Source organism: Notolabrus celidotus, chromosome 22, assembly GCF_009762535.1.
Source record: "Notolabrus celidotus isolate fNotCel1 chromosome 22, fNotCel1.pri, whole genome shotgun sequence".
NCBI lineage: Eukaryota > Metazoa > Chordata > Actinopteri > Labriformes > Labridae > Notolabrus > Notolabrus celidotus.
Window position 1 is genome coordinate 13319657 of NC_048293.1, and position 27807 is coordinate 13347463.

At 40.0% G+C, this 27807-nt stretch overlaps 1 protein-coding gene across 1 annotated transcript in view; it reads left to right on the forward strand.

Annotated features, from left to right (window-relative positions):
- LOC117805906 (ryanodine receptor 3-like) overlaps positions 1 to 27807 on the forward strand; it is a 137643-nt gene that overhangs the window by 9689 nt on the left and 100147 nt on the right. The window contains exon 2 of the mRNA XM_034674508.1: positions 19916 to 20035. Coding sequence (XP_034530399.1) covers positions 19916 to 20035 — 120 coding nt within the window. The remainder of the gene's footprint in view (positions 1 to 19915; positions 20036 to 27807) is intronic.

Here is a 27807-nt window from a genome sequence, read left to right on the forward strand (position 1 = left end):
ATGCATGTGAGCTGGGGCGTTGTTTTGGAGGAGGTCCGAGGGGAGGGAGGGAGGGGTTAGATGGAGTCCTGAGGAAATGCTACATTCAAATTCATGCTAGTTTTCCGTGACTACCAACCCTAGCTTTAATGTCAGTCTATTAAAAAATATATACATTTAGCTAGTTAGCTCAAGTTAGCATTAAAACTGGGGGCCTGTCGCCTCTGTAAGTACCTTACAAATGACCTGTTGTCTTTGTTAGTTTTAGATAAGCCAGAGTATAATTTTTTCCTCAAAGGTAGATACAGGAACTATTTTCTTTGGTTCTAGTCTTACTGCTAAGTTAAGCTTATTGGCTGCTGTCTCTATAGCTGCCTATTCAACACAGACATTGCACTAGTATGGATTTCTCATCATACTCTTGACATAAAAGTAAATAAGACCATCCCCTTCAATATTTGAGATGTACTTGTTCTTGTTCCAAAAAGGAAAAAATCTTAAGATGTGCTTTTCTTTTGCTTAAGAGGCCATCAGTCCTGGCTTTCTCAGTTTGACCTCTGTTTTCTCAATCATTTGAAGATGAGTTATGACAGTCAGTCAGAGTTCACAGCATTAATTATTCAAAGCTAGCTGTTAGCAAAAGATAGTTAGCAAAAGTTAGTGTAATGACAAGAAGTAAGGGGACACTCCCACCTTGCCATTTGTCTGAATGTTAGAAATTAAATGAGCTTGAGAGTTGTTAGTTGGTGGATTTTATCCTTTTTCAAGAGCTAAGTTGAATCTTACCCTTTCTTTCTATCCTAGGTCTTAGCTCAGCTAACCACCTTCTGTCTCTACAGCTACCTGTCAGAAGACAGACATGACACATCTATGGATTGTCTCATCAAAGTCTTGGCAAGAGAGCAAATGAGAGCACTCACCTAAATGTTTGACAGTTACATGAAGTTTATCTTGATTCAAGAAAGTTGTAGAGTGGGCAGAGGAACAAAAGGAAAGCACAGATGCTGGAAGATTTTGCTTTTATGGGGTCTGTCTTGATCTGAAAACAGGCTTGTTTGTGCTAACAAGGCCATCAGTTTGGTCAGGCTGTCTCAGGGTTTTCTTTGTTTTTTCAGTCATTTGGAGATGACACTGTCAGTCAGGAAGCACTGCATCAATTGAATCATCCTCGAAGGTGTCACTGTTAGCTGCTGCATTACCCAAAACGAACCAGAGAATCACCTCCTCAATTCTAATCAGCTGCTGGGATGTGATGGCACCGAATCCATCACGCCTGAAAAAAACTTGGCACATTTAAAACTCTGAATCTGACCCAGGAAAAAAGTGTTCAGTGCAGTTGTGTTCACATGACTTAAACTGACAGTCTCATGTGTTATCTTGGACACATTTTAATGAAACACTGTCACATAGCTTGACATACATGGATGATCAAGTCAAAATGTATTGTATCTGTTCTCCTATGAAACTTTCTGAACCCCTCTCTCTACCTGTGCATTTGTTACCACAGAAACCATTGATTCTGACATATTACCATGGATAAAAATCATTAAAACCTTCACTACTTTACTGCTTGTGAATCATTCTCCTCCTACATGAAGCAGCTCTGGTATCTGCTGTAATTATGTCCAATGTTCTGTCTCTCCACTGTGCCCCTAATAGGCCATTTAGAGGAGTGTTTGCTGCTGCAGTCTGCTGCTGTTGTGGCTCACTTTAGAGGAGAAAGTTGAGTGTCTTTCTCTGAGTTTACTGAGTTTTATAGGAAACCATGACACTCATCTGAAACTGAACAACCAGCTGTATATGGGCAAGGTACTCCCAGTGCAACCAATGCATGTTAGTGAAGAATCTTATTGACTTGACTGAGGGTGTGTAATGATGTAAATTGCCAGATCTGAACACATAGGTGCACCTGGTGTAACAGCAATTGTTGTACTGAGAAAATCCAGTGATGTTTCAGATGCCAAAGTCCCGGCCTTTTCGTCTGATATTGACAACGGTGGCGTTTCCCACCTCATAAAAGATTCAGACCTCTTTAACAACCTCTGCATCACACTACACCAGCACAGACGAGGCAATATCCCCCTCTTTATTAGGCCTGGTTGCTGCAGAGTCAACGATGTGTGTTATAAAAAAAATACACTATCCTGCCTTGCCAGCAGGCAGGGTTCAAGATTCATGTAGGTTGTAAGCACAGCTTGGATGTTGATAACAGCACACATAAACATTCTAATAAACCACCTTTGCTTCATCAGTGTGCCACATATTTGTACTTTTATGTCTTGCAAGCCGTAGCTTTTTTTGTTGCTTCTACTTTCTTCTGGGACTCTGCAGTGTTTCTGTGAAGAGGAAACTTTTAGAGGTAGGTTAGCCCTGCAGGTGAGAGAACGCATTGAGACAGTGGAGCACTTTTTATACCCGTACTGGGCCGACTACCTCTGCAGCACTGCTGAGATTTTCTCAGCATCCCGCACACTGTTTCTGTAGCAGTATGGCTGACAAGCTGACACTTTAAAAGCCCCCCCACCAAGCTCTTAATGGCCTCTTTACTGAAATATATGAGGAATCAGTGTACTGCAGGTTGATATTTAAGGAGGTACAAATTGCCACACTAGAGTTTGTCTTCTAACACCTTGTAAGAGGCGAGACGACTGGTTATTTTTTTTAGCCCATTACAGCTTTCCATTTTCCACCTGTTTTTTGTGCCATGTTTCTCGTGGTGACACCATCCTCCCAAATTTGGTAATTCTCACCAAGTCAAGCTGTTGCAGCGTCTGTTTTGCCTCCGTCTGCCTTTTATTTTCTCATCCCAACCTTTCCTGAGTCTCAGCTGTGCTTAGGCTTTGACACCAGAACCCCTTACCTGGGCAACGTCACCAGTCCCAGAAGAAGCTGCAGCTCAATCTCTGCTCTCTTCTGTGTCAGAGGGACCTGATGAAGCTATACTGGCAACTGTGTGGATGAGAACTCTGATGAATTTTAGTCAGGTCAGGTCATAAAGGACGATGGATATTTTTAACTCAGAGGAGCTAGGACTGTGATCATTCATAAAGTCCATGTAAGGAACACTTGTGATACAATTATGTTGTCTGGGTGTCTGGGGGAAAGAACATATGCTTTTCTTCAATTTATGGACTATGTTCCTTTGGAGTTGCGGGTCATGTAGTGATTGGATCACACCTCTATTAACCATCAACATGCCTCATGTATGAGCAAGCTAACCCTTGATAAATCTGTTAAAGCACATTTATTATGGAAAATAGACTTGCTTTCTTGCTAAGAGTGAGATGAGATGATCATTACTGCTCTTGTGTCAGTTTGGTAAATGAAACTGGAGCCAGCAGATGGTGAATTTACATTTAGTTTAGCATCAGTAGCGGGAAACAGCTCGCCTGTACAGAATTAAAAAGAGCCCTCTACCAACATATCTAAGGCTCACAAATTAATGTATGATCCTGCTTTCTGAGACTACATGAACTCATGTGATTACTCATGTGATTATTTACTTTCCCATTCAAGGGTTGAGCTACAGTTAGCATCTGCTTAGCTTAATGCAGCAAAAATACTTGGGCTTTGGGGAAAAGCTTGCTTGTCTCTTTCCAAAAATGAAAATAAAACAAACATTACCTCTTAATTTTAGCTAGTTAGTGTGGGACCTGTAATAATGTCACGCATTGATGTGGACACTGACACCCGCCCACTCTAATGTTATTTTGGTTATTTCATACATAATCTTTCTAATTAATAATTGTGCAATAGTAAGGTACACAGGCATTTGTTTTATCCTTATGTGTTATGTGTAATTAAGAGGAGCAAGGCTCAAGCAGGTAGTTTGGGGCAGCTTTGGAGCAGCTTTGGGGCCTTTTGGGATTTGCAGGTGCACATGCGCAGTTTACAGAGCAGACTGAAATGTTTATGCTGTACGCAGCCTTGCTATAAATCCTGGAAGTTGAATAAACTATAAAACACACCCCATGCACACCTGGAAAACCACTTTTTGTGTCCAAGTGTGTAACATTAGCATGTTATCATAATTTTTTCATTTTACCTAAAGCTGTAAACTGTGGGGGTCCCTGTGGGTTGCCTTAACTCCAGAAAATGTGTACTTCCAGCCAAGACATGGCACATAACCCAGGATACAAGTTTTCGTGTTTGCTCGTGGGGTTTTAAAACAGTGCTTGATGTTTCCTCTCTTTATGATTTCAGTTAAGCTAACTTCTTTGCTTAAGCTTTACATTTAGTGGTCAAACATCAGAATGGTATCAAACTTCTTATTGATCATTAAAAATGAAATCTGTATATTATTTCTTAAGAAATGACTGGTAGACGTTGAGCTATAGTAGTTTGGTATGCAGGAAAACACAGTAGCATACTTTATTTGTGACTTGGGCACATGATGTGGCACTTGTCCCTATACTGCAATCGCTGCTTCCTTTGGTATACTAGGTCACAAACACAGCACTTACACATTCTTGACCTGAAAGCAAAGTGCATTTCCATTTCTGTAGCACTCCGCTCTTTCTCTAGCGTCATACTATTGAAATAGTGAGTCAGACTTTTCACCTCACTTCCTGGACCCAAAATGGTTACAAATGCACCTGTTAGCGCTGCACTCCCTTTGGACTTCCAAGAAGGCTCTTCCCCTAAATATATAACACATTGCTTGTCAAAAGTAAAAGTAGAGCCAGCCTATTTTCCCCTCTCAGTGTTCTGCCACAAAAAGTCTCAATTCCCTCAGCAGAGGAGGCTACTTTAAGAAAGGCAGCAGAGGGAGTGAGTGTGTGAAATGTGTTGCTCTGGCTAAAGTACTGTCACATTTTGCCCCTGAGCATTTCCCATGACTACATGTGTTTAGTAGGGATGTATAACAGTACATTATGAGACTGAGTCATTACACATGAGGGATTGTTCATATTGGTGGGATGAAATATGAACACTGTTTCATTTTTCGAACAGCACACAACATTCTCTGCCTTTGACTTCTCCTGTTCAACAACACTGTGTTTGATATGTCTTACATCTATGGCAGAAGAGAGGCGTATGGAAATGGCAGTAGCAGATGGAAATTTTGCAGCAGAGGATGCACATTGTAGTGTTTCCCACACATTTGCCATTCATTTTAGCATTTTTATTCATCCAAATAGGATTCCCACCCACTCAAAACCCATCAGATAACATAACATATAACGTAACAGACAATGTATAATGAAATAAGATGGCGGGGCACAGTGGTGCAGCGGCTTCTCAGCTACCGGTGTTAACTACGATTAATACAAAACAGAGCACTAAACCGAATGTAGTGAAGTACGGCTCGAGTTAACTTTTTTCAAGAAGGCGCAAAGAGTTATTACATCTGCTCAAAAAAGGACCAACAGCACTTAGAGGACATTTACATCAGCAGATGCAGAACCAGAGCAGCAAACTTTATTTCAACCCCACCCACCCAGCCCATGAACTGTTCACCCCCCTTCCCTCAGGCAAAAGGCTGCATAAGAAATCAGAGCTTGGACAACAAGGCTGGGGTGCAGCTTCTTCCCTGAGGCTGTGAGGCTTTTGAACTCTGCCCCCTAAGCTATCCACTGCACTTAACTCTATTGCCCTTATCCCAACATGCCACTAGCTTCAACAAAATGTATTTGTAATTATTAATGTATCATATTGTATGATTTTGATAATGTTTTTTAGGTTATTTGTTATCTTTTTTTTATCTAGTTAATGCTGAACGTGAACAGTTTTCGTTCTGTTGTGTTTTAACCTTTGGTGAATGACAAAAAAATCTGAATCTGGGTCTGAATATAACAGAAAACTTAACAGAAAACGTTACAGAAAACATCACAGGCATTGTAACAGGCAACCTTAAAATAAAACTCAAAAACACTTTAAAAATCAAAAATCACATAAATGGACAACAAAATGGGTAATGTAATGGACAATGTAACAGATAATGTTGGATACTAAAAAGTGGTAATTTTATCAGACAATATTACAGACTGCATAGTAGTTAACGTAACAAAGTCACAGCAGCACACAAAGTAATGGACAATGTAATGGAAAACTCAACAGACAATGAAACAGACAATGTGACAGACAATTAACCAGACAATAAACAATGTAACAGACAATGTAACAGACAATGTAACAGATTTAACAATGAAACGGACAATGTCATTAAGGACTTATGCCTCTTCAGGGTTGCTTCTACTTGAAACAGTTTTTACTTCTGATTCTTCTTCTCATTTTCATTTACCTCTGTAACTTTACAAGCTATCACCTTTCCACCCTTAAAAATAAAAGCATGTATGTTATCCAAACAGGAACGACCGCAGCATAAAGCAGTATGTTTCCTCTTATTCTAGATCTTTGCTTTTGTTGTTCTTGTTCCCGTATGTACGTCGCTTTTGATAAAAGCGTCTGCTAAATGACATTGTAACATTGTAACATCGTAACAGTAAGAATGTCAAAATCGATCTAGGTAGCAATCTCTTCTATAAGGCTTAAACTCAAACTGGGTTACTTACACCCGCAATAATAAGTATTGTAGACCTAGCATTGTGACTTGTATTGTAATGTGATTTCAGTGTATGATTACATCCCTAGTAGAAAATGTAATATTACTCCAATGTTCTACCCCAGCTTGTGTTTCATCATCACATGATACATAATAACGTTACAGAGATGTTTCATTGCTGGATTATTTCCTTATTTTGTTCAGTAGTATTGACAACAGGTGAGGAAGTGATGAAAATGCTTGCTTTGCCTTTCGCATTAAAACCACTGCTAGGGAGGAGAAGCAGTGCTGCAAGGTGCAATGAAACACTTCACAGCCTCTCTCCTGCTCCTCCTGTACTGAAGCATGCAGACAGACTTTATACCTCTGGACGTGGGAGGGGTTTGATGTGCTTGCAGGGCTCATTTAGTAACACTCGGTTTATGAACTTTCTCCTCATATGACCTGCAGCAGACCTCATTTTTTAATGGACGATTGCTTTGACTTTTTGTCATATCTGCGCGCTGATATACTGTAACATTGAAAATCTTACAGCAGCAACAAACATCCCGTGCCATTTAATGTGTAGCCATTTTTCTCCCTGAGCTATTTGCTTCGCAGTGATGGCCATACCTGTCCAATCTCTGAGATGGATGTCCTGGGCCCATATGGTCGCTGCCGTTCACAGCTGTATAGTGAGAGTGTATGGTGATTGGGTAATTAGATTGCCTGCAGTGATTAGACAGTCCAGGTCTGAAGTGTAATATGTGCCAGATGAAGGTTTCACACAGAGACAGTTACATAACAGAGAGGATCAAGTATGGATTGGACTATTGAACCACCACATTAGATTATCTTCAAGAGCCGTAGTTGTATGTTCTTGTTTATTTATTCTTAGTAGGCTGACTGAGCATCAATGGAGCTTACAAACAATTTCCCAAGTTAAAATAGAAAGAAAAAATATCGGGTTTGATATTATTTAAATTTTTCTTATTTTAGAGCGTTTAAATCAGTTGAAAGTGAAAGTGCTGTAGATATTGATGAAAACAGATTGGACCGGCTGAAGAACTTTTGCTGATGTAGGCCAGTAATGCCCAATAGGATGATGCAACGATACCTCTGCAAATAAACAGCACTGACTGAAGCTGATATTGTAAATCTAAGTTTGAGTTCATATGAATATTTTTAATGATTCCTCCAACATCATACTGAGTTGCACCCTGTGCAGTCTTCAGTACAGCTGCTTTTATTTTGCGCCAGGGCTGGCCACTGACACTGTTCAATAACAAGCTGTAAAGCTGTCATCCTCAACACCCCAAGGAAAGCCTTTTAAGGAGGCTGAAATTTAAGCGTATGTCGAGATTCATTTATGGTGTCACTCTGACCCAGGGATTTTAATGATGTGAATGTGTGTGTGTGTGTGTTTGTGTGAGGTCCTCGTGCTTTCTGTAGCTCTGTTTGCTTTTCTTTCTGTCTCTCTTTCTCTGTCTCTCTCTCTCTGTCTCTCTCTCTCTCTCTTTCTGTCTCCATCGCTGTGTGTGTGCTCTGGGGGCAGCGTGTTCAGCACTGTGCCTCGAGACGAGCATTAGCGCTCCCATTTACGCAGCAACACTGAGTCATGAGAAAAAGCCTCGCTCCTCTGGTTCAACTTTTTTTTCTCTTTCTCTTCCATGTCTGCTGGTGTCACAGCACAATGTGAGAGAGCACTAAGCTACAAGTCTATGAATCACTGCAACAGGGAGCCAACAGATAGTATGTGTTATCTCTACCAGAATTTTCTGGAACTAATGATTCTCTTGTTTCAGTGTTTCCTCTAACACTGGAGAAACTTAACAGAAAAAGAAGGGATGAAGGAAATACATTTTTTACATTTTATTTTCAAGCAAAAAGTTTTGATGAATTCATTTGTGCAGTTAAGCGTGACCTGAATTCAATCCCCAATGACAATATAATAATAGAAACCAGCTTCAATAGATTTAACAAAACTAGTTGTTTTCTAATGACCGTTTCACCATGAGGGCCTGCGTGCTTTAACGCCATTTTTTTTGGGTTACTCGGGCCCATAACTACAAATTCAGTACGCTTCTCAACTGCGCTTACTGTTGCCAGGTTACTTAAGTTGTCCTATTGCCCTTATGCTTCCCTCATAGTGACAAATAAGTGCATATAAAATATTCTGTCTGCTTCATATTTACTTTCATTTAATGTCTTTCTTCAAAGAACATGTAAAAGTAATTGATGGAATTTGTGTCATGCATTAGCAGTGGCTCCAGACCATAGACTGTATAAATAATGGACGTAGTATCCGTGACATCCCCCATCTGTTCCTAAGCGCTGTTTTGAAGCCAATCGACGGCGGCAGCCATATTGGAAATGCAAAACTCAACCAGGCATAGTGTGACCTAAAAAGGCTGAGTTTGAGCCTCCTAGCCAACAGCTATGCATTCCTGTCCGGGAGTCAAGTCAGTCATGTCCTTATTTGGGCAAAAACTCGTAATCTTTATATCCTCTGAAATGGAAAAAATTCACCCCCGTACAGTGTGTGCCATTAGAGAGATTAGCTTCGTAGAGCCAAGCCGTTTTTTGAACCAGGCTGTAAACATGTTTATTAATGCTGCAAAGATCGCCTCTTTTGAATTGGTGTCTGTGGTTTCTGGTGTTTCTGCAGCCAGCCTCAAGCGGATTATCCATGAACTGCAGTGTATAACACTTCTGCATGGGCTTCATAGTTTGAGACTGGAGGTTGCCGCCTGCTCCAGACTTGGAAAATATACCTTGAAAAAACAAGCGTGGTTAGTTTCTCCTCCGTAATGACCTCTGTCTTTGTTGTTTACAAAGATGAAATCACAAGCCCCGCCCCTTCTTGATTTTAATTAGTTGGTGATGGAGAAGAAACATAGAGGAGCTTGGCAGTGTTCACCTGAGATTGCTGTGAGCGCAGTGACAAAATACAGTTGAAGTAGGGGTGTTTCTGTGCTAGGGATGCAACGTGCTAAAAACACTGAAAAGCATTGGTCTCTCAAGAAAGTAAACACTGCCAGTGCAAAGAAAAATGTGAATGGACATAGGCCCTTATACTTAAGACTTAGCTAATCTAAGCTAGTTTGCTTTTTGGCTAATGTAATGTTGAAAATAGCAGCTAAACAACATCTGAAGCACCATTCAATCAAAAGTTGTTGATTAGGCACAAGAAGCTGAGTATTATTAGATTTACACACAGAGGAAATATCTACGTAGTTTGCTGAGATCAGGAACAAACATGCTAATGCAGTTAGCTCACTGTTGTTTGTGGTCCAAACTTCATTGCTGTGATTTGTAATGGAAAGTTTTGTGTGCTTCTGTTAAAAGTTGTGTAAAGTGAGCATTCCTTAAGTTGTGAGTCAAATGTGTTTCTAATTAAAATATTTCCTTTTTTGACTGCGATGAAAACCACTGAGTGCAGTCAGGCATTGTTTCATTTTACATTTTGGAAAAGGAATGTTGAAAAGAAGTGGTGGTATTCATCTGTATCTGTTAATGATTAGCAATGTTTTAATCTGTTAACTGGAGCTAAAAACATGAAGTCATTGCATTTGATTAAATCTAAGGTTTAAAGCTGCTGTTTGTAGTCACAGAGTAAACATCTGTTCAGAGAGAGGGACTCCGAATGTCAACACTATCCCTCCCAACCAGATTTCCTCTTAGCCCCCCAACACAGATCGGCGTGTGCAGTCATGATAGTGCCGGACTCCTAACCAATCGGAGGACGTAGTGGGGGCGCGGCCGACACTTAACCAATCAGGACAGAGGATTGGAGATTAGCTATGATTGGGGAATAATAACATTGCTTGATACAAAGGCATTGGAAAACGCAGAGATTTCGCAATAGTCTCAAATTACTCCACTTACCGATGAGTACTGATGGGCATTATGACCTTTTCTCCAAACCCAGCAGAAAAAAAAGCAACATTTTTTACACCATTCCTACCAACAGCAGCTTTAACCTAGGAACTCTTATGTTGAAGAGGTTGTTGACCCTGAATCACCTCTTTACAGGAATAAAAAGTACTGTGGGTGAAGGTTATACAATGTTTAACATGTGTAATGTACATCTGTCATATCTAGGAGGCCTCATTACATCATATTAGATTGCAGTCCTCTCTAATGACTGCTTTCTAACAGGCCTGGGAAACACCTGGTCTTTTCCGTACCCACACTGTGTTGTTGATATGAGGGGGGAGAGTCAAGGTGGGAGAGAGAGCTTGTAGGGGGTGCAAACATTGCCCAGATGTATTTTGTTCCTCATTGCCCGACCAGCTGTATCAATCTGTGCAGAACAAAGTCTTGGTGTGTGAGGCAGCCTGTGTGCAGTGTTGACTGGCAGCAGCAGGCCCCTGGTGATGATGGAGACTCATTATCCAGTACAGTGTAAAAAAGGTGTCACACGGGGACAAAGGCAAGTGGAGGCAAGTGCTTAGGTCTGCTGTGTCTGTGTGTGGTGCATTGGCTTTGTTTGCTGGTCTTTTCCATTGGCACTCTACATACTTCTTTCCTTTCCTTTTTCCTACCCTCTAATCCCTTCACTTCTTCTCTTGCTTGTTTTTCTGTACCCTTCAACTTCCTCCCAGAGGGCCTCTCGATGCCACCCTCGGATCAATTTGCTGTTGATTCACCTGTTTTTTTGGCACACGATCAAGCTGAAAAAGACAGACAAATCTGACCTCAAAGAGCGATGCAGAGAGCGGAGAGCTGCAGCAGCTGGGGGAGCCGAGTGTGGATTTTATCGCCACAAGTCTTTACTTTGATGGGGTACACTTAGCAGTGGCAATTTCATCTTAACAGGAGGTGTAATTGCCTTTTCTTTATGAACTCCTAAGGGTTTCACTCTCCTTTTGTATGTACACAGGCAATTGGTAGTTTGAGTTAATGCACTTTTTTAAGAGAAAACTTTTCCACATTTTATAGTTGTTTTCATGGATGCATGGCATATTGTGTCACGGAACATGGTGAGAAATATTTATGATGATTTGTCATGGTGTTCCAGGTAGTTGAAACCCCCTATTCCCAATTTGTTTGTTCTTATCTCTGCTGCTTTGATGCCTCTAACTAGAGGTAAAATATTTCGCTTCAAAGATGATGAATGATTACAATGTCCCAGGCAGAGACTTCTTAGTGCAACATGGTGCAAGCAGTAGTAATACAGGCCTGTTGGGAGGCATTGGAGCAACACATGAAATACTGAAGCAATTCACTTGCCATCCCACCGCAACTTACAGTGCACAGAAACAGGAAACGCTATGTTTGCTACAGAGAGGCACTTCGCTCTTTCCTCTCTTCCTCCAGCTTTTTTTTGAGTCTGTAAGACGTTTTGTGACTTGAGCTTCACGGTAGTCATTGTAGCCTCCAGGATGTACTTGAGAATACACTGCCAAAGCACTGCAGCTCTGCAAAGTGCACGATAAGGTGGCAGGAGTTTCTTTCCACGAGGGGATGGCACCCACTGCACTGCACTACCTGCTGAAAATGCTGTAAACATCTGTTCAAATTCAGGCTTAGATACTTCAGACTCCTGAAAGCATGTTGGATCAAGTCTCTTCTACTTTATTCCGGTACTTTGTAAGCCTGAAGCAGAAAAACACGAGGTTAGACTCCTCAAACTCAGGACTTCTCCTCTTTGTTGTCTGGAAGGCTGGAGTCGAAACTCTATATGCAGAAGGGAACATTAAAAAGATGAAGGAGAAAAAAGGAGAGAAATAGATGCTTGTTAACTAAATGCACACTTACAAGAGATATAATTCAAGCATAATTTGTTTATGCACAATAACAACCTATTACTTACTCGCCTCAAGACCCAGCAACCTCTCTTTGCTATCATCAGTGATTATAATTTGTTACAACCAGTGTTTTCTGAGACTAAGTGCAGCCCATGCCAAAGATACTACAAGGTTAAACCTCAAGGGCAGCACCAGCAGGTCTCTGGTGCTAAAACATGTCATTCATATGAGCCATATGCAGCTCAGAGCAGCGATTGGCTCTCTGCAGCCTCGTTGAGGAGACCTTTGGTACGCCTACTTGTCACTATGCAAAAAAATCCCACCAATGTCGTTGTTCCCCTGTCCCTTGGAGTCAGTGATTGGCTGAAACCAAGAAAATAAGCTGTGATGTCACCATTGCCGGCTTGTTGATATGCTTCAGTGTTACTCGCACAAGTCTCACAGGAGTTTCATTCTACTGTTGTGCAGACACAAGCACATACACACACACACACATATATATATATATATATATATATATATATATATATATATATATATATATATATATATATGTGTATATATATATATTTACACAGTGGAGATGACAAATGCTTGGATTTACAGAGTACAAAGCAGTGAGGGAGTGTGAGAGGGGGCGTATTATGATGAAGGGGAATTCAATCCCAAGGTGCCCTTGGAGACTCAGCTCAGTTCCCACAATGCTTAAGAGCAGTTCAATGAGTTCTGGTTTTCTTTTAATCTATACAGAGCTGAGGTGATGATGTCATGGTTGAATAAATTATTATTTCTGAAGCTGGATGTTCATAGAAGGAATTCTTTTTATTGTGGTTACCCCTGAATTTTCATTCAAATCAACCAACAGATGAAAAAAACAAAACCTCAACTACATTATTCACTTTGGATAAGAAACAAGTACCTTTCAAACTTATAACATTCCAAGTAGAATCATCAGTAATGTATGTTTGATACTAATTAGCAAGTAGCATATTAATTGTCATTATTGTAGTATGCACATTTACATCAATCCTCCTGTTAGGTACTTCCTGTCTGTGTTGATTTATGTGCCCCCTTTGGACAAAGTAGTACCTTTTATCTCTTTGCCGACCTTGCCAATGTACGTGTCTAAGTAGTGTATTTCGTCAAAAAACACTCATCCTGCTTTCTTTGAACCAGTGCAGTAGAAGAGTCACCAAACCTCAAGCCGAAATTGAGTCTTAAGTCCTCAGTGTTCAAGTCTGAGTCGAGTCTGAGTTTCCGAGCCATCGCTACCTTAGTCCAAGTCTGGCCAAGTCCTCATTGTGAATATATGTAGAATCTATTATAAGGGGGACAGCTATTTCAACCAAAACTAGTGCATGAACTTCAGCTAACTGTGTGGGACCTTTTGGATGTGTAGAAAACTTGTTTAGTTTATTACCATTAGATTTAGACTGATCCTGTTGGCTCCTGTGTGCACTATGTATCATGCCTAAATGTGCACTGCTGCTGTGATGGGATCACTGCAGGTGTCTAATAAACTCAAATACTGTACACCTGCAGTGATCCCACTACAGTCCACTCACTGTTACCCAGAATTTAAACTAGTGAAACAACTTGGACCCGGTGGTCAAGTCACTTTAGCTTTAACATTAACGTTAACGTTAGCTTGCTAACAGTAGCATAATGAACAGTCCAAGTAGGCTAACTTTATAAATCTCATTTACTGTTCTGGGTGCATCCTGGACAGATTTCTGTTGAAGTTCTAGCTTGTCCTTGTCTCTCCCTGAATGGGTATTTAACAAATCAAACATGTTGAACTGCTCATGCTTACAATTTCTGGAAAATCTTTAAAGTTAAAAGTCATGATTTGTTGCTCCTCTTTATGAATCTTGGTAGTAACTTTTGCAAACCAAGTCACAAGTGTCTTCAGTGTCCTGTCCGTCTGTCACCTTGCAATGCTTACAGGCAATAAAATGATAGCATACAAATTGTAATTCTGTTGCTGATCATGTTCTTTATTTTTCTAGGTCAACATAAAGCATCATTTTCCTTTAAGTCTGTTGCATAACCAGCTAAAAACTCATCACAGGAGCTTCAATGTGAAAAAGCAATGCTTTGTGTTTATTTTGACTGGTGGGTGAAGAGGAAAAAATGAGCATGATCTCAAATTCTGATGCAGTCAAATGAAGCATAAGCTAGCTCTTAGCTACCCTCCAGAGTGCCAATTTATTGGTAAAAAATACTTTATGGGTTTATTTTGGATTCATGAAGGACACATTTCAAACACAAGCATTGTGTAAAACATGAAGAACAGCGGACATAAAAAACTACAAGTTAAAGCTAACATTTATTTATGTCACACTTCATGTTATTGCAATATTTAACAATGGGAAGTCACATGACGTATTTTTCTCATAACATACAGGCCTAGTTAGCATTGTTTAATCATATGTAAAGCATGTTAGCATGCTAACACTGAAGCACAGCTTTACCTACATAACCTCACAGAGCTGCAAGTGTGGCTCTGCCTTCTTTCCTCTTGAAAAGGTGACTTATTTGTACGGCTGCTAATTTAGTTTTTTTTGGTATAAATGATTCATTATTGTTCTTCTCATGTAATCTCTGAAATCTTTTATCATAGTAACAAAAAGTTTTTCACAAAGGACCTTGATGTTTCTTGACCTCTCTAAATGTTGCCACAGGCATCTTTGCAAAGAGTCAGCCAGAAGTCACAGAATTCCCTGAAGACTGATGTTTTCTTCAGATTTTGTAAACTGCACCTCCTCCTAAATCGAGGAGAGCGTCCTCTTTCCCTGCAGTCTGGCTGACATCACTTAGTGCTTTGCTTTATGAATGATTGATAGCAGTGAGTGCCTCCTCCTCCTCTGGAGCAGTCAGATGCAAAAGGGGACGAGTCAGAGAGGGAGGCTGGGGATGGAGGGAGGAACAGACGTAGAACAAGAGACCACGTCACATTCTTACCTCAGCACGGGGGCAAGACAAGGTAAAAGGTCCAGTCGTGAGCTAGACAGAGGCAGACACATGTGAGTTAGCCTCTTTGATTAAAGTGACACTTTAGTGTGTGTGTGTGTGCTACCCACCTGTGTGTGTGTGTGTGTGAGAATCTTGGCACTCAGACAGGCATGAATGGGGTGTGGATCGATGATGTCCTTATATGGCCCGGTTCAGCTGTGTGCCCTCTCTCTCATCACGTAGACTGATTCCATGTTCCAGCTCAGCCAAGTGTTGATTTACCATAGAGAGCTATTCATTTCAATCTGCATCTGAGTTGAATAACCTTTTCATATTGATCCAAGACGGTTAGCATTAGCCAAAGTCTCTCCCTTAACAGTCCAATGAATGGCACGATCAATTCCAGCTGTCAGTGTTATCTCAATTAAACTTCTTTCTGTGAGAATGATACACATGTCGCTCTGATGACACACTATATTTATCAGTGTGAATTTACAAAAAAAATAACTTAATGAAAACCCTATTTTGATACGCTAGCTTTTGCAATTTGCAAGTAGATATATACAAATAATGTTATTAAAATGAAATAGAGCCTTGAACTGTGATCAAATGATGCGATAAGATATTCCTTTATTCGACCCACAACGGGGACATTTAACGTGTTACAGCAATAAAGTAAACAGTGCAAAACAGTATAAAGTAAACAAGAGCATATGAAGCAATTATTTAAAAGTTATTAGCAATTAAAATTGAAGAAGTAAAAATAAGCTTACGACGTATATACACAACTAAATAAGTAAATTTACAAATATTTACAAAACCAGTGACACGGTGAAAAATGTGCACAGACTAGTAACAGGTTAAAAACAATGTACAGAACAGAACTGAGAAGATGAGTAGAAAAAAAGTATTGCACATGTAAGAAGAGATGTAGCGCCAAATCATGTCAAAAGAGAGACAGAGACAAAAAACAAATACAGCAACAACAAAATCAGATAGCACAGACTTAAGGCTAAAGTGGTGATAAAGTAATAAGAATGAGAAACATCAGCAACGAAAAGTTGTAATATCAACAATACTAGTGTGTTTGATCCGTTTGATTTAAGCAGCTGAATTGAAACAGTTCTACTTTTAGCACTAACGACAATAATGATGATTGTATAAGACTGATAATAATTGTAGCAGCTGGAGTCAATCAGGTCCACAGCAGCAGGTGGTCCATAATGATGATCCACAGGAACATGCGAGGGTCGTGGCACACTACTTCTGATGAAGATACAAAGTTAGTAACATGCATTAATTTAATGGAACATGAAAACACATAGATAGGCAGAGAAGGAGACACTGAGACCAAAGGCAGAAGTCTACACAACAACAAGCTAACTAGCTTGTAGCTTAATAAAGCAGCAGGTTTTAGCTAGTCCTAGCTAGCCTGGGTTAGCTGGAGTATTAAATTCATACACTGGAAAAAACATATTTTAAGGTACTTTTACCTTGAAATAAGCCCAAAAAATCTGCCAATGGAACAAGTGAAAATTTGCCTGGTAAGATTTCTTAAAATAAGACGTAATTTTTAAAAAACTGTGATCTTAAAATTAGCAGGGAAAACTTAATTTAAGCAATATTTTACCAGTATTTTAAAGCTTAGTGTCTCAGAATAAGACAGGAATGCTAACAATTAGTATTTTTTCACTCAAAAAAAAGGTTTCTGCAGTAATACATTTCATGTCAACTTCTTCATTTGAGATATATTCACTTTAATTTGAGTTGTATTATAGCGGTATCATGTTAGCTGGATATACTAATATTCAGCCATGCTGTTTTTAAGGTTAAGCCAGCTATGCTCAAAAGTAGGAGTTTCATTGTGTGCATGTAGTTTAAGGATGTATATTTTTATCTGATTTAGAAGAAACAGTGCCTGAAAACTGTAACCCACCCTTTAAATAAACAAAACTTTTCTTTCTTTCTTTCTTTCTTTCTTTCTTTCTTTTTACATCATTTAGCATTAGCTTCACAAGTGACTTCCATTACGTTCAGCAACCCTGCAGTATCTGTGCGGCAGTGTAGCTGTGTCTTGAAGCATCTGTTTTTGCCATCTTGCAAACTACCTGCATGATATTAATCAATCAATCAATCAATCAATCAATCAATCAATCAATCAAGCTTTATTTATATAGCACATTTCATACAAATCAAATGCAACCCAAAGTGCTTTACAGCGATTGAAAAACAAGAAAGAAGCAGAAGTAAAACAATGGCAAGACATATTAGGGGAAAATACTAATAATGATAATAATAAAAATAGTACTAATAAAAATAAAAATAGAAATAGACTAAAATAGAGACTAATGCACACCAACAATAAAATATGTGTTATTAAAATAAGTTAAAGCATCAAAATTAAGAATACAATAGTTAAAATATTTTTTCAAAGGGTGAGGATAAGACTTGAAAATAAAACTAAGGCTAAAAATATAAATAAAAACTGAGTAGATAAATGAATAAATGAATGAATAGATAAATAAAAATAGAATAAAATAACAGTTAAAATTACGAAAATAATAAAGCAGCATTTAAATCGATATTACAGTAAAAGGTAAGTAATAAAATAGTTAAACTCTACATGGTAGTTGATCCCAGCCTACTAAGGAACAGTTGGACTCATTGCCAGGGACGAACCCCTACCCCTGTTCCACTGGTCCCATGTTGTCTTAGACTAAGGAATCTTTTAATCAACACTCCACAAAGTTTATTTACTTGACAGTATACCACTGTTTTCTCTCAGAGCATGGTTATGACGTAATGAGGGAGAGAAGATGTTAAAAAGCCCTCTCTGCATGTTGCACTTATAGTTGGTTGGCACATTGCATAACACTAGAAATTATTATCAAACTACAACCTTTCTATCACTTGACAAATAACTATGGCATAATATTCCCTGACACATTTCTGTTTCATAACACACAGACACCCACAATGAGGTCGACATTAGAGTTAGAATGAGCCACATCCGAAGCACACGTGATCATCAACCGGAAAATGAAAATGTGTCATGCTGGCATTTTGGGGCCCTGAGGCACGTCAAATTGATTTTTATGCAGTGCATCTAAACACACAAATGTTAACTAAAAGCTCTCTACGTACAGTATTACGCACTTAGAGGCACACAGATGCTACACATCTTAATTCCTCTGTTTCTCTTTCTGTCTCTATCTTGTGCATCATGCTGCACTGTAATGGAGTGCTCAACTGTTACTACTACTACTACTGCTGCACTCTGCTCTCAGCACATTCCCCCTGTACATTAAATAATGCAGCTGGCCATTGTGCAGGAGCGCACCCACCCCCCATTTCCCGCGTCCCTTTGCAGCTCATATCAGCAGAATTCCACTCGCTCTGCTATCGCAAAGAGTAACTATGTCCAATTCAGCGTTTACAGAGCCAACACTATAAACACAATCATCCCATTTATACACATCCAGAACATCAGATGTTTATTTTCAGCTGGCTTGCTCCCAGAAGAACGTTTATTGGGGGGATTGCGCTTTGTCACACCTTCCTTTGCTGATGTACACGACGGCTACAACTGTGCAAAAGTGCAAAAGACAAAGCAGGTCTAATACCTGCATGACTCATCTGCATTAAAGATTCAAATTGTTTATTTATTTATGCTTCTATTTATGCTTTTGTTTACACAAACATCAAAATCTATGGATTACTGTAAGTCTGTAATGAATTTGAGCCAACACGAGTAGATTAATAGAGAATATGGATTTTTACCCTTCAAGGGCTTTATTTACATTACTGTGACACTGCTCTAATTTTGGACTTGTCAAAGACGTAAATCTAAGTGCACTGAGTCAGAAAAAACATTTACTTAATAGATTAATCCATAAATCTGACAATTATAGGCATGTATGCTCAAATATAAGCACACTTAATGTCTTACATAATTGCTAATGCAGCATCAAAGCCATGCTGTGCCTTTTTCTCCACACATACATAAATGCATTAATTTCTTTTTTAAACGTGTAACGCTCTAATCAATTGCCTCATTTGTGCTGAGTAAACAGCCCAGAGGAGATTGGTTTGATTCAAAGATGTTAGCCGTGGAAGATCTCTGTTTGATCATCACGTTCGGAGGGAAAACCTCCCAATTAGCTGCAAAGAGATAGAGAACAAGTTATTACTTATGAAGAAGGGACATTTGAGACGTTTATGACATACTTTGCTTACTCACTTGTGGTACCTATTTATTATTTATGTAAAAAAAGGTACCTCGAGAAACGTGAATATTACATTTGACAGGTTTTTGATTCTCATTAAAATTTCATGAGCTCCACCATGTCTTGCTCAAAGGCAATTAAAAAAAAATCTCAATGTCAGGCTACTATTTGGCAGCTAATTATACATGTCTTTGCTTGTAGTCATGCAGTTTCTGTGTCTTATTTTGAAATCAGCCCATTAAAAACACTCCACTAGTGATACTGCTGTAAGATAAACACGGGCTCTAGTAAGGGTGTAGTTCATCAATCTTGAAGCTCTTTTGTTCACGTCCTGCTCGCCCATCACTGTGGTTGGGAAAATGACCATTAGTGGCACAAGAAAGTCCCCGCCGCTCCGTGGACTATGGTGGGCATGTGTACGCATGAATTGGTGCTCTCTCAGGACATGACCCGTGCACTTACAGGGCCTGCATTCGCATGCACAGACCCACGATCTAAAGTCTGCTTTGTCTTGACAGGATGATGAAGTGGTGCTCCAGTGCGTGGCCTGCATCCAGAAGGAGAATCGCAAGTTCTGCCTGGCTGCCGAGGGGCTCGGCAATCGACTGTGTTACCTGGAGCCAACGTCTGAGGCGAAGGTAGGAGCAGTGACTCCCCTTTTGTGTGTTTTGATTCTTTCTGCTCTGAAAAACCTTTAGTGCAACACAGGGATCCAGACTATTTGTGCTGGATGTAGTGCATTTGATGGAGTTTGTTTTTTATGCAGTTATAGAATGAGTTTTGGTCACATACACACAAACACACACTTAAACATAATGAACAAATGTCTCAAGAAGTAATGCAGAAGAGTGAACTAGATAAAAAGAATGTATTCTCTGGAGTAAGAGCTCCATGGAAACCAGACACCCCTGTAGTAAATCCTTGTTTAGGTCCAACAGATGTAGTGAAGAAGGGATGCAAAGAAATGTAGCTCCGCATGCCATCAAAGCAGGAACATCATCTCACATCCACGCACTCTCCTTGATGAGCTTTTCCTCCAAGAGCTCAGGGGACGACTCTGCATCTCTGTGGGCCGTGTCGTCAGATGATGATTCCCTGAAATTACGCCCCTGGACTGTTTGATGGATTGTTTCATAAACTGCGCCGTCGTTGGCTTTAATTGCCTACAGCTTTATTGCAGCTCAGCATCACTGTTGTACTTGCTGACGCATTTGCTGGTTTGTGCAACTAAGTGCAAAGTTTTAATTACGAGCGTTGAGTTATATTCAATTGTTTGCCTTTGTAATCAGCAGGCTGCCACCTTATTAAGTTTTTGTGTAACACATTATGCAAATTCCGAAGCACATCCTCAGGCTTTTTCTTAAACATGTTGCTCAACAAGCAGTCAAGCTATGAGGTTTGTTATATCTGTGTGATGATTGGCTGCCAGAGAGAATTGTTGCAAACCTGAGATTCTCTCACCTTTTACCAGCTCTCGTTGCTCTGCTACTTATCTTGTATTAGTGTTTTCCTTCACGGAAAGCCTGTTGACAAAAGGCCTAATGGGCTTTTTCCGCATTGATTGTCTTTTAATCATAATCCATTTGTATTGTCTGAGATAGATTTCTCACAAGCTGGGACACCAGGAATTTGCAGTGCAAAGCCATGAGAGACGCACGAGTGAATTTCAGAGAAAGAGGGACAATACAAGATGGAAACAAGAGAGAGACTGAATGAAACATCCATCTTGGAATGTGGTATCTTCTCTCCTCTTGAACCTCTCCTGCCCCACAAAGGCAGAGTGTGTACGGCGCTATTGTACGCAGAGCGAGGTGAAGCTTTCACCCCATATTGGATGGTAATTACAGCTGACAGGTGTGATGGATGTTCTCCCTATCTGGCACTTTGTCCTAATTGCCTGACGTTTTTTTTATAAAAAAGGCAACACCCCACCTTTGGGATCAATGACAGAGAGGTGAGAAAACCTATGATGTCAACTTGGAACTGGGTCTGGACGCCTCCTTTCCTCCGTGGACTAGCTTAGTGATGGGGTACAAACTCAAGACGACATGTTGAAGTTGATTTAAAGGGAGCACAGTTTAAATGGCGGCATCAATCAGCCAATGAGAAGCTGGTTGATTGTGATATACAACCGGCAGCTTTTGCGAGTCAGCGTTTTGGTATGAAGACCACCTGAGGGTATGAAATGATGTTTGTATGATAATAGAAACACGAGCCGTGATCCGCTGATCAATGCAGAAGTGTTGATTTCAGTTCCTCTTGTATACCCTTCAATTAACACTTTGAGCAGCTCCTCCAATTAAGCTGGAAATAAACGGCGAAATAAGAGGTAACCTCCTGAGGGAAATCAGCTTTAACCCTTTTTGACCCCGTCCCTGGAGACAGAAACAAAAACGAGGCAGAATATCTACACTCGTCCATCATCTAGCAACGCTCTTCCCATTACCCTATTGGTCATAAAGCAAACGTCAGGGCAATGCCAGGCCACTGTAAAGATGTCTTCATGATCCGCCTTCTGAGAGGACATCCTGGCAGGGCTGAAAACTCATCATCCCCTCAGGATCTTCGAGACCTTTATTTGCCTTGCACTGTCATGGAAGTCGACTTCCCACTAACTGTTACGGCCTGACGCTAGGAGAGGGAGCAAAGGTCAGCTGTTAGTCACCCAGAGAGACGAGGGTGGGGCTGAATTGTCTCCCACCAGAGCACTTTACTATGATTTCTCCACTCCCAAAGTGAAGGATTATGACTGCAGAGGCATCTCTGACCCAAAATGTGTAAAATATATAGCTTAAGCGATCATGATGCAGAGTTATGACTTTTTTTAATGTGTGTCATAACCTGGCTCAAGGGTCATGACAGATACAATAAGGACACTAAAGTTGACCGCAAACTGTCATTATTTATTTCACAGAAAATAACAACTGAAGAAGTAACTGCAAATTTGGAGTGTTTTAGAGAGAGAGAGAGAGAGAGAGAGAGTGAGAGAGAGAGAGAGAGAGAGAGAGAGAGAGAGAGAGAGAGAGAGAGAGAGAGAGAGCAACACAGAGGTAGGCTTTTGTGCCCTCAAAGCACCAAGCCCAGCTGATCTGCACAGATCCGTCTCCTGCAGTCTCTGTGCTCTCTCGTCCGACAACATCCACCGGCTGTGTTTTCAGAACCTGCCACAGAGCCAGGACTGCAGGACAGCTGGAGTCATGAGACTGAAGTTTTCCTGCGGTAATTACTATATCAATGATTATTCCACTCCTCTCCTCCTCCATGTTGTCTTTATAGGCTTCTGAGAATCTCTGACCTGTTGACTTCAGGCTCCGCTCATTATGACAGCTTGTTGTTGTAGTTAAGTGAAATACGATCTGGGGATAACAAATTGTGTTATTCTGAAAATTAACCAGATGTTTTACTTTTGTTTTGGTGCCTGACTTCTTGTCCTGCTCGATCTGCTCTGTTAAGATTGATGCGCCATGCTCTGGCAACCAGCAAAAGTAGAAGTCTTGTGTATCTGATCTGGAGGGCTCTGGCGTGCCGGATCAGAGAAGCAGCCGGGACACATTGAAGCGGATCCAGTGGAAGTTAACACATTGACTAGAATAGGAACCTATTAACTCCGGTGCCGTGACGGATCCTAGACGAACCGGGCAAGGATCTGGTGGAATTTGGCAGTTAGTCAGGACTGTAGGCTGTGGCCGTCGCATGTAACAAGTCTTATGTCGCGTTCACACCAGGCGCGCAATCGCTAGTCGTGTGAATACAAACGAAACGTTTCGTGTTTACTCGCTCTAAGTGGCGTCAAAATCGCGTGCACACGAGTGCCCAAGACGCACATTTTTGCGAGAGGGAGGGGGGGTTCCCACGCCACAGCAGTCTGTTGTTATCAAACAAGTTAAGCTCTCAGACATTGAATGGGGAAGCCGGTTATGCTAAAGGGGGCAGAACTAACTGCCTACTACAACCTATAGCTTGATTCAAGTGACTCTACATTCATATGTTGGGGAAGGGACAAACCTGTCCTCTTCTCTACATAAACTGCTCTTTGAAAAAATAAATACATTTGCAAACATAAAATATGTCTTCGAAGTCATGATAATTCAAAGTTAATCTGTAAGGCAACTGGACTTGGTGGAGGGTCTTGAGGACATTTCACCCCTCCTCTGAAGCTTCATCAGTTCTGAACAAACTTTTTGGTGATTCTTTGAATTGAAATATTTTGAGCTGTTTTCCTTGTTTCTGCTGGGTGACAATGTCAAATAAAACTGAAACCATATCTTTTTTTGTTGTTACTGTTAACCCATTAACCAAACAATGTGTTCAAAATGTCAGTAAAGTGACATCAAACTCAATAAAAGCCATAACTTAAAAAACAGATATAGAAAAAGAAAAAAGACACCGACTGTTAGCTTTCAATTAAAGGTTAGGTTGACATTTGGATTAAGACCAGTCAGCAGGTTCCCCTGCTTCTAGTCTTTATGTAAAGCTAAGTGAACTGCTTCCTAGTTATAGTTATAACATAAACAATATATACCTGTGTTTTCTCTTTTTTCTAATCTTATTATGTCTGTGAAAATAAGCCTAATACACAGGTTAACCCCTTTAAGACAACTAGCATGAACTAAGAAAAAGTAGCTTACATTTAGCAAAGTTAGATTGCACAGTTTCTAATCTCTGGATCTATCACTGGATTTAGGTGTTAGCTAGCAACATGACTACAGTCTCCATTTTTGGATTCTGATATCTCATAAGGGGAAAAAATGTGTCCGTCCATTGTTCTGGTACAATACAGGTTTTTAAGTTATTTTTGTTTGTATTAAATCTCATTGCATCAGAGCTGTGTGGCTAAACTTCAGCATTAACATTTGCAGTTTTTGAAGCCTGGCAAATTGCAGTAAAGCTCTATTAAGCTTAGAGAAAAGGCAGGGTCAGGAAAAAATCTCTTCGACTTTATCACACTTAGTCATATGACGGTGATATAAGAGTATTGATAGAGTCACTTTAACAGACAGCTTTGAGAGTTAAATCGTTGGCAAGACTGCAAACAGGTATTTACCAAACTGTCAAACTGATCCCTTAAATGCATTTATGGGAGCGTTAAATGTTTTATGTTGCCCAGAAATTATTGACACATTTATGATGAAAATAAAAAACACCATCCCTACAAATAAAAGAAGTCATTCAGGATGATTTTCTTAATGGCTCCACCGTGGTGGAGTGTGCCTTTAGTGTGCCTTCAGATTCCCTCACACTGGCATGTGCCGCTTTAAATCAAATCATCTCTGTTTGTTTTCACTGAAACTTTTCAACAGTCCCCCTCCTGAAGCATCTGTGCTTCAACATGATGAGAGATTTAATGATGACATTGCCATGGCTCTGCACAGGAGTTGTCTTTTTGGTCTTGAATTTGTTGTGACTTTACCTTGAAACTGGGCTATGCGAAGTTTGCAAATGAGGTTAGATTTACCTGCGTGACTGAACCAGTTTGTTGTAAGTTTAGATACTCAGTAAGGAGGACAGGGAGAGTGTTTAGGCTAGTATAATTAATCATGTCATACTCCACAATATCCCTTTCCCTGCTTCCCTCATTCTGTCAGTGAATCGCCTCCATCCTCTGCTGTCCCATCCAGCACTGCCCTGGTTTTGGGATGCGATTTGGCGTCTTCTTCGTTTGCTTCCTCGAGCTCTGTCCAAGACCTGGCTTATCTGAGCACAGGCTGACCTGAGAACACTTAATCTGTTTTTTAAGTACCTTTTAATGAATATCAGCCTCTTGATTAAGACCAACTTGGTTCAAATGAGGCAGAAATGCTGCAGTAAGCAGATTTTATGGGTATCTTATCAGAATACCCCTTTAGATTCATGGAGAAGTTTTCAATTGTCTGGCAATATGTGGATGTTTTACTTGTGTAGAAAAAAGTCTTTTTCATTCTTCATCAAAATTAGTGTTCATGGGAGGCGAGAGAGAAAGCGGTGGTAATCATTTTATTAATGAATGTAGGGAAAAGAGGTATTCAGCTTCATCTTAAAGTCGGATTAATTCCAAATAGTATATATGAAGGCCTGCTTTACAGTGCACAGTGTTCTGTACATGTAGCTTCCTTGTAATTATTGTACAGCAAGACTTTATACCAGACCTGGTCTGAATCTCATCACACTTAAAGAAGATATAACAGAAAAGCAACAGCTTCACTTACTGTGTTTACCAAGCGACTCATCAGGCTGTGCTTCAAAGTGTTTTGTTACTCCATTATAACATGCATTGCAGTGATCTGCACACACACACACACACACACACACACACACTAACACACACACACACACACACACACACACACACACACACACACACACACACACACACACACACACACACACACACACACACAAACATGTCAGCAGTGTAGATGTGAGGTGCCAACAGCAGAAGCAAAAAACCCATAATAGCCCTACTGCAGGATAAACAAAGAAGACAGTTTCCCAGCACATTAGTTTTGTACAGTCATGATAATATAGCACATGGATCTACGGAATCCCTCTGAAGCTATGCAGGAGTTGTTCAAATGAGACAGCTGCCACTCTGTGTGCCACTGTGAACAGAGACCGCAGACTGCGCTGTGCCTCTTACACTTCACTGACAACATAGAGAGTTATAAAGAGCTTCTAGATAAAATGTATATGTGTTGTTTTCTGTCTGTGTTTTACCAATGTGTGTGCTTGCTCCCCATGGCTTGGAGAGCATGCCTACATAGGTCCTACGTTAAAATGTTAGTTAATTAAAATCTCTGTAATATTCTCAGGTTAAGGCAATTGCATCTCATGTATTATTTTAATAGGTCATGTAATGCAGTTTTTTGTTTCACTTGACACATAAAGGCACTTTTACTGCATTATAAAAATCAAGAGAGCAGCAAACAAGAGTCTGACACTCAAAACAAAGAGTTAGACACTAAAAAATTTCCAAGGTAGAATAATCAGTGCTTTATTGTGACATAAAATCAGATTTTAATAAAAGAAAATATATAAAAATGTGTGTTTTTAGCCGTCAAAAACACCAGAATCTGTCTAAATAAGAATCATGTAATGGCAATTTCTTGTTCAGGTTATGATAGGGTGATGGATGAAATAAACTTATGGAGAAACAAATGATTGTCTTTTGTTGAGTTTTATTATCAACACTCTTTGCAAAAAGGGAGAAAACAAGTGAATTTCTCTAAGTTGAAGTCAGATGTCTTCTGCCCCAAAATGTGAGCTCAAACAGCATATATCAGAGAAGAAAACAGGTGTGGTACATTGACAGGAAGCTCTCCCAAAAAAGGGAAAATTCAATGGTCTAACAAAGATAATTGGCCAAGTAAGAAACAGGACAAATGAGAGCATATCAAGATATGTAAGAAAGCTACGTGAGAAAGCTAGGATGGGAGTACAGGAAACCTCCTGCCTGCGACCTTAGAGAATTCTGAACCAGCACCAGTATCCATCAAACCTCCCGTCTGCGACCTTGGAGAAACTGCACGTGCAACAGTTTCTATCACTCAAACATGAAACTCAGTAATTTCCCACCACAATCAGCAGGTCGGACCTTGAAAAAAACAGAAACTGAATTTGGCCTAATAAGTGACAATCAGAGCATATTTAGCTACCAGACAATCTGATGTTAGTCAAGCTAGCAAAACGTCTATGGTTTTACAACAATAGGTGTTTGTTGTTTCCAATATCACTGGTGTTAAAGAGGTATTTCGTATTGGTTAATAATCAATCAATCAATCAATCAATCAATCAATCAAACTTTACTTATTAAGTGCTTTTCATTGTAACACAAAGTGCTTTACATAAAAAAACCTAAAATAGAATAAATTAAGAAAAAGATCCCACCCCCAGCCCCAACCTTAAACCCACCCCACAATCCTAAGGTTAAGAACACAATATATGCAGCAATAGTAATAAAAGCAATACAAAAAAAAGAAGTTGCTGAACGAACTGAATACTCACGTCTAAGTATAAGACACAGTATGAAACTATGATATCAGAAAGTCTCTTTTTCTAGTGACGTCCCCTCCGAAAAGTATCACCAGTTTTGTTGTTTCCGCATCCCTAAGATGCATTTTAGCATCCTTAAGCTTGTTGTTTTGGTTTTCTAGCTTGCTCCTGTACTGTTTTGTGTCAGGCCCCACACTCTAATAAGCACTCCTTCTAAAGGAAACAAGCAGCCGTTTCAGCTCTGATAAAGTCACAGCACTGTCTCCAAACAGAGGACAAACAAAGCAAACAGCTACCTTAGCAAGCCTGGTGGAGCTTTTAATGGACAAAGAGCCAAATATGACTTTAAGGAGTTACTTGAGTCCAAAAACAGACTAACCACTTCTACAGTATATGTTTTTTTGAAATCACTCAACTTCAAGAATGACTTGTCTATGCTCAT